Here is a 7,127-nt window from a genome sequence, read left to right as displayed (position 1 = left end):
TGGGGATATACACACAAACACCTGGAAACATCTAAAAACTGTCACTGAGACGCCAGACACAACACTGTAGAAGTCCATTTATACAGAAATTAATCACTAGTGATAGAAAGCAGTAGTTTCTAGGGAGAAGAAAGGAGGAGAATAGGGAGTGGAAGAAAGGAGGAGTTACTGGCTAAGATGCTGAATGTTCATTGATTTTTAAGAGTGGGGATGATTTTAAGGGTTATAGACACCCATCAGAACTCATCCACAGTTGTACACTTTAAGCTGTATAATCTATACCCCCATCAATCTGCCATAGAGTGTTAATAAATCACTAGCCTCTAAATGCACAGTAGTCCTTCATTTCTGCTTTCATCATTCCTAGGTGGTGGAGAGGGACTAGGCTTAGCCCTACTGAACAGAAAAGGAGGCACTGTTTCCCTCAGAAATATGCAAAGGCTGATATTACTTTCAACATAAGAACATAAGACTCTTCAGAATCCAGGCATGGTGACCCAACCCTGTAATTCCAGCACTTAGGAGGTAGAGGCAGGAGAATTAAGAGTCAAAGGCCAGCCTGGGTCACATGAGCTTAAAATAACAGCACCCTCCAAAGAAAACCCAGCTGGCTTCAAGTTTTCGCAAGACCCAATTCATCTGTGGTTTCATGAAACAATGGCCCTCTGAGACTCTTGTCCTGGAGAAACCTGTGTGTATTCTGGGCTTCCCCAACACACTATATTTTCTTCACTCCCAACCACGGCACTTTTTATCAATGCCCCCACCCCCAAACCCAAAGTCCCTATATTCAACTTCCTGTTTGGAAAGCTGTAAGGGTGGGTGTTTCCATGCTGCCTGAAACTTGGTAGCACAAAACAAGCAAAAACAAAAAACAAAACAAACCAGAAACAGAAGACAGACATAGCAGTTCCTCTTGATGGAGCTTTTCCAATAATCCTAGCATCACTCTAGACTCTTTCTAGCTCAGAGTTGACTCTTGCTTCTGACTTTGAACCCAGAACCTGTTACTTTAATCCTGGGAACAGTCCCTCTCCACACAGGGGAAGCCCTTTTCAAGTAGCTGCCTTTTTTTCAACCAACAAAAAATGTTGAAAACTTCCACCTCAAGATAAATTCAGAAAGCACTATCTGTCAGTTTCCTGGAGACACACAGCACCTAAAAAGCACCCAAAGTCTTAAAAGGCAAATGGTCTGAAGGTAAAGTATGGAAAGAGAATGGGAAAAGGAAGGACTATAAAACAGCAGGAGAAACCTGTTCTGTTCATTCACATACCTGAGAGAACTTACTACTCCTAACTGCCTTGCTGAAAACATCTAGGAACCGGAACTAAAGTAGAAAACTGAGATGTGTTGCTATGGATGTAGCAACCACTGGGAACCCTGGAGCATTTCAGGGTACTCCACTCTAAAGTGCTTTACATTTCTCCCGGCAGATCCCACTTTTTGCTGAAAATGACTACACATGACCCTTTCTCTGGAAACTTATCTTTGGGTATAGACACTGGTGACAGGCTTAGAGGACAGGTATCATGCATTCCCTTACTAGAGCCATGGAAATGAATATTTAAGAACACATGACAGTCCTTCCCACTTACAGGGCTTCCCACTGTGTGTACCTGCACTGCATGAGGCCTAGTTTCCTGTATCTGTCCCAGCCCTAGGAGAGACTATCTGAGCAATTACTTCACCAGGGACTTAAAAGACACTGTTCTTAGTATTTCTTTTTCTAGTGGGAAACCAAGGTAGCAGAGATTTTGGACTCTCCAGGAGCCACTGAAGCCAACCACTACATAGCCCAAGTCCAGCACACTAAGAGAGCAAAACTCTTTCACTAGTGCCCAGCATGGGACTTGGAGTGAAGACACAAGGCTGAGCACAACACAGAACTGCAGTTCTTGCTCACAAGAAAGAATGCAATCACAGAACAAGACTGCAGGACACAGAGATAAGAGCAAGTTACAAACTAGACCTTTACACAAAGCATTTTATACACATAAAATGTGTGTTTGTGTAAGAATATCTGAAGTTATTCTGTGACCAGGGTCCCAACCAGTACCCCAGGTTTCCAGGTCTTCCCGTACTCTCTTGGCAGGAGGCAATTATCTTTGGACCTCACTAACCTTGCAGGGAAGATGCCATCACTCTTCCTTGGACTGCCCAACGGCAGCCTCTGCTTGACCTGTACCACCCACCTGCTCTCAGGGAGCTTTTGTGACAAAATCCCCTCCCCCTTGGATATGAGAGGACTGGAAAGTAGCTTGCTACCCAGGATACTGAGCAGAGTTTACCAAAGGACAGATTTCCTGGGTTTCTGGAGACAGCACAGGCAGAACTGCTACAAATTTTCTTATGAAATACCTTCCCCTTAGTTCTAAGTAAAGTCAACCAGGCTTAAGAGAAGTGTGTGTGTGTGTGTGTGTGTGTGTGTGTTGCTGTCATATCATCACTTGGAGGGCCAGACTTCCCACCATACTCACCAGTCATGGACTGGGAAGGCTACTTTCTCCTGTCTGGGCTTGGGCAGGGGTCAGGGATGGAACATAGGGCCTGTGGTCTGCTAGGCATATACTCCACCTCTGAGCTATACCCTCCACCTGAAGAATTTTTATCAATTCCCTAACACTCTCATATAACAAAGATCTCCATTTTCCAACCTTTACCTGCAAACAAAAGCATATTAAAATAATGGCAGCTTTAATATTGTAAGAAATGTCATCTGTCTGAAAGATAATTGTCGGGCCAGACTCATTTCAGGGGCCATCTAAGTGCAAATTCCTAACCTCTCATCAGCACACAATAGGTTCTATGAAAGGGATTAGCAGAGAAACTATAGGTATTGGGACAGTGGGTAGGAGTGGCACAAAGAGGTCACATCTTACCTAGATCCTTCTCCTATGAGGCACCAGGGGAGACCCTCAGGTCTTTGGGCTTTAACCTCTCTGCAAGATGACAGGTTTGGTACAGACCCTTCAAGCAGCAGCAGGGGGTGCATACATAGGGTCCAAGTTTTTGCACATAGCCCAGCCTGTGCTTCAGGACAGCAGGTGCCCTGTGCTTTCCTGTAGAGCATCAAGTCAATTTTAGAACCCCTTCAATTCATAAACTTTCAAAGGAATAAAGTGCCTTTAGTATATTTTTCCCACATTAAACAAGGGAAAGGACATGGGTCATCTGTCTGTAAACTTCAAGGTAACTGTGCCTAGAGTTGGCTGGACATACCTGCTTCCCTCCTAGCCACATCAGGCAATTCTCATGTGGATGGGAAAGACCAACTCTGTATAATACACATCTGCTCACTTAGAGACCCCACTCACACAGGCACTCACACACCCAAACACACACAGGAGGAGCCTGCCTAGGCAGCTATTGTATCATCAAGGAGCCTAAGGAAAGGAGCTTTCCTTTTTGACTCATCAGGGAAGGAGCAGGGCAGACTACACTGGAAGGTGGTGGCGGTGGGCACTCTGTCATTCTGAACTGCTTCTCTGTTTCACACTGGGGAAGGTGCCATCCTGCCGTTCTAAGCTGCTGCCTTGTTTCTGGCCTCAAGGTGAGTTTGGGCCCTGGGGCTTTCAGCATAAACAAAAACTACACTGCTTTCACTGTCGCTTTCCTCTGTGGGCTGATCTTCCAGATGTTGGCTGAGCATTGACTTATCCTCCAAAACTGAGGTGCTCGAAATAACAGGCTTCTGTTTCTTGTCATCTTCATCATCATGAATGCTCCGGTGGTGACACAACAGCAACTTGTTCTCCAAGACCTGGCCGCAGCGCTCACACACTTGGAGCTTCTCATTGGTGTTGATGGGCTGGGGTTCAGCAGAACTATCTTCTCCAGCCTTCTGGGGCCGCTGCCCACGGAGACCCCGCTGATGCTCCAGGAGCATGCAGCCACGCTGGAACCCCTTCCCTTGGGTGCAGTGCTGGGGCCGCACCCTGCCATGCACCACCTGGTACTTGAAGAGGTTGGTCCTGCGACCAAAGGCCCGGCCGCATTCGCTGCACTCATAGGGCTTCTCGCCGCCCGCCGCGGTGGACCCTCTGATGTTGGCTGAGCCCCGAGTGGCCTCGGAAGGCCTTGCCGCACTCAAGGCACACGAAGGGCCTGTCGCGGTGGCTGCGCTGGTGGTGGATGAGCTGCGAGATGCCCTTGAAGGTCTTCCCGCACTCCTGGCAGATGTAGGGCTTCCGGCCACTGTGCGTGCGCTGATGCACGATGAGGTTGGAACTTCGGCTGAATGCCTTGCCGCACTCACTGCACTCGAAGGGCCGCTCGCCGCTGTGGATACGCGCATGCTCAAGCAGCGTGAAGCTGCGCCTGAACACCTTCCCGCATACGCGGCACACGAATGGCATCTCACTGCTGTGGATGATCTCGTGCTTGACGAGGTTGGAGCTGCGCGTGAAGGTTTTGCTACACTCGCCACATTCATAGGGCTTGTTGGTGCTGTGGATGTGCTGATGCTCCAGCAGTGCCAAGCTGCACCGGAACAGTTTCCCACAGTCACTGCACTCATAGGGTTTCCCACCGCTGTGGACAATCCGGTGTTTGATGAGATTGAAGCTGCGGCTGAAGGATTTTCCGCATTGCTGACATAGATACCGCTTATCCGCAATTCTGGAGTGTTGGTACCTTACAATGGGGTTTGGCCTGAAATCATGAGGACGGCTCTGCAACGAGGATCCAGAGATGTCTCTGAGGAGACCTCTTCCAAAAGTTTTCGGCTTTGAAGTCAGAGTCTTGCTCTTTATCCTATTCCCTGTAATGACAGAGCCACAGTGTCACTTCCCTGGGCTTTGTGGAGTGTTTTCCCTCTTTCCCATCAGGGAACTGGGGAGTAAAATACCAAGCAGGTAGAAGAGATTGCAGAAAGCAGGTATGCTGGAAAGTGGGCAGAACTGGTAACACGAGGGCAGATAAGTATCTTTTCATCTAGCCACAGCATGGGAGGGGAGCATTGGGAAGACTGACACCCTCATTAAAGAGGACTTCACACCTAAAGTTTCAGTCTACATCACCTTCCTTAGGCTAGCCGTTTTTATCCCTGAGGGTGTCTTGCTCACCAGCACAGGATCCTGCTGCACTCTCTATTCCACCGTCCCTAATCCAGGGTTTCTCCCCTCGCTCCAGCTGGGATACCAGGTTAGGCTTAGAGAAAGCAAATCCTGTTCAAAGAAATGAAGAAAATTAGCACCTTTCTAGCCAAGGATAGAATAATTTTTAAACAGAGCTCAGCCTGTGTCTTCAGAAAGATCATCCCTAGTCATGTGCTTGGAGGCAGCACATTGCTCCACTAAACTTAAGTGAGAATTCCAAAAATCTTTTGGGAAGATGTGTCCACAACTTGCACTTGATGGTCAGAGAGAACCCAGGGAATGAGCCAGTTTTCTAAGGGGTCAGATGACAGAGATGGTCTGTAGAGCCAGAAAAATGGAAGTGCTTATTCTCACAAATCCATACCCATCCCAAAGGCAGTCAGGGAACAATTTCAGCAGATCCCAGCAGATAGTATGGCCCCCACCTTAAACACTCTTCATCCATACGGCCAAACAAATGTTGGTTTTGTCTGGAATTGGCAAGATGTAAAACCTCTTGCAGATGCACAAAGACAGGAGAATGAAGAGTGCTGAAGTGGCTGGAAGGAAGTTGCCCCAGCTCCTGCCTAGATTTTTCCAGGCTTGGAAATCAAGTGTGCTGCCTGGCCTTCAAGTGGGGCCTCATGGCCTGTGTAAGTGGAAGATGTTGCTAACTTCTATAAAGCAGGTTGAGTGTCAACAACATCTGCTGTAAAAATGAGTCTTAAATGCTGCAAATAAACATTCCAGTGTAATTGCTATCTGTTTCTCAATAGAAAGATGTTTTGGGAATCTATGATTTTGTGTGGAAAATGGGTGTGATGGGTTGTTATTGATTATATTCTGAGCATTTAAAAGTCCAAAGTATTTAGAAGAACACTTTATTTTCAATAGCACAGCTGACCGATAAGTTATAGGTCAGATAAAGAAATGTACTTATTCTTGGTTTCATAACAATCAACAAACAAGAAAGTTGAGAACTAGAGTCACTTACCCACTGACACCAAATGGCTGTAGTTCTCCAGCATCACTTGCTTGTTCCTCTGTTTGAGATCTAGAAGCTTCCATTCTGTCTTTGTAAAGTACACAGACACATCTTCAAAAGATACTGTCATCTAAAACAAGCCATTTATGTGGTAGGGAATTAAATTCCAGGTTAATCCTAGATGCAAACAATGAAACATGGGATCCCTGTCCCAGTAGAGTTCAGCAGTCAGGAGAGACTCAGCAGCAAGAATCCTGTCTCAGGAAAGAGGTGCAGAAGGAAGTAGAAAACTTAGCAAAGAAAATCCAGGAAAGCAGCATGCTGCACAGGGATAGGGACAGCAAAGCTCTCTCCTAGAATGAGAGGTCTAAGATCCATGCAGCAGAAGCGCTAGGAAACTGCTCAGGGTAAATTCTGGAACAGTGAGGGAGAGGCTAAGCACTTACCTTGGGCTTTGACCTCAGAAGAATGGCTGCCATAGTCAGGGCTCAGCCACAGCACAGCTGAAAGGCTGAGAGACATGTGAAGAGGAAGATCAGGCTGGCCTGGAGGTGCAGCCCGTGGCTTCAAAACCTGGTTTGTTTCTCTTGCCAAATAGTAGCAAGGCAAGGCAAGGCAAGGCTATGATGTGTGTATGTAAATGAGAGAGGTTCCAGAAGAGTGGTCAACCTCTTCTCCAGATGCCATAGGTTCAGTTCCTGCAAACTCTGGAAGCTTCACCTAGGCCACTGATCACCACATTGCTTAAAGCTTGATGGAGTCACTGCAACAAAGTGTTCTAAAATGGTGAGTCATCCCTCCAACCCCTCTCCCTTCCTTTTCTTAATTTCTTTCTTCTGCCCTTCATGCTATCCCTCCCTACAAGGCACTTTCTAGGCACTCATGGATGCTCCATTTATGGTTCCTCTTTCTCTAGTGTCTAGGTCCGTGTTTTGTTTTGTTTTTGATTTTGTTTTTTTAAACTACCCCAAACACATGCGTACAACCTCCAGCTGCAGAACAAGAGTTGCTAGTGAACAGAAAGAGGCACAGTGAAGTGGGATCTACAGGAGATGGATAGAGTC

The 7,127-nt window shown here is 46.8% G+C and overlaps 1 protein-coding gene across 1 annotated transcript; it reads right to left on the bottom strand.

Moving 5' to 3' along the window:
- Positions 1-3,523: 3,523 nt before the first annotated feature.
- Positions 3,524-6,542, bottom strand: Zfp92 (ZFP92 zinc finger protein). Its single transcript, XM_052170369.1, is given in 5 exon segments — positions 3,524-4,030; positions 4,032-4,762; positions 5,067-5,168; positions 6,073-6,193; positions 6,510-6,542. Coding segments are annotated over 5 exon segments (1,494 nt in total).
- Between the last annotated feature and the right edge of the window lie 585 nt (positions 6,543-7,127).

Source organism: Apodemus sylvaticus, chromosome X (genome assembly GCF_947179515.1).
Source record: "Apodemus sylvaticus chromosome X, mApoSyl1.1, whole genome shotgun sequence".
Taxonomy (NCBI): domain Eukaryota; kingdom Metazoa; phylum Chordata; class Mammalia; order Rodentia; family Muridae; genus Apodemus; species Apodemus sylvaticus.
This window is presented reverse-complemented; position numbering and strand designations above follow the sequence as displayed.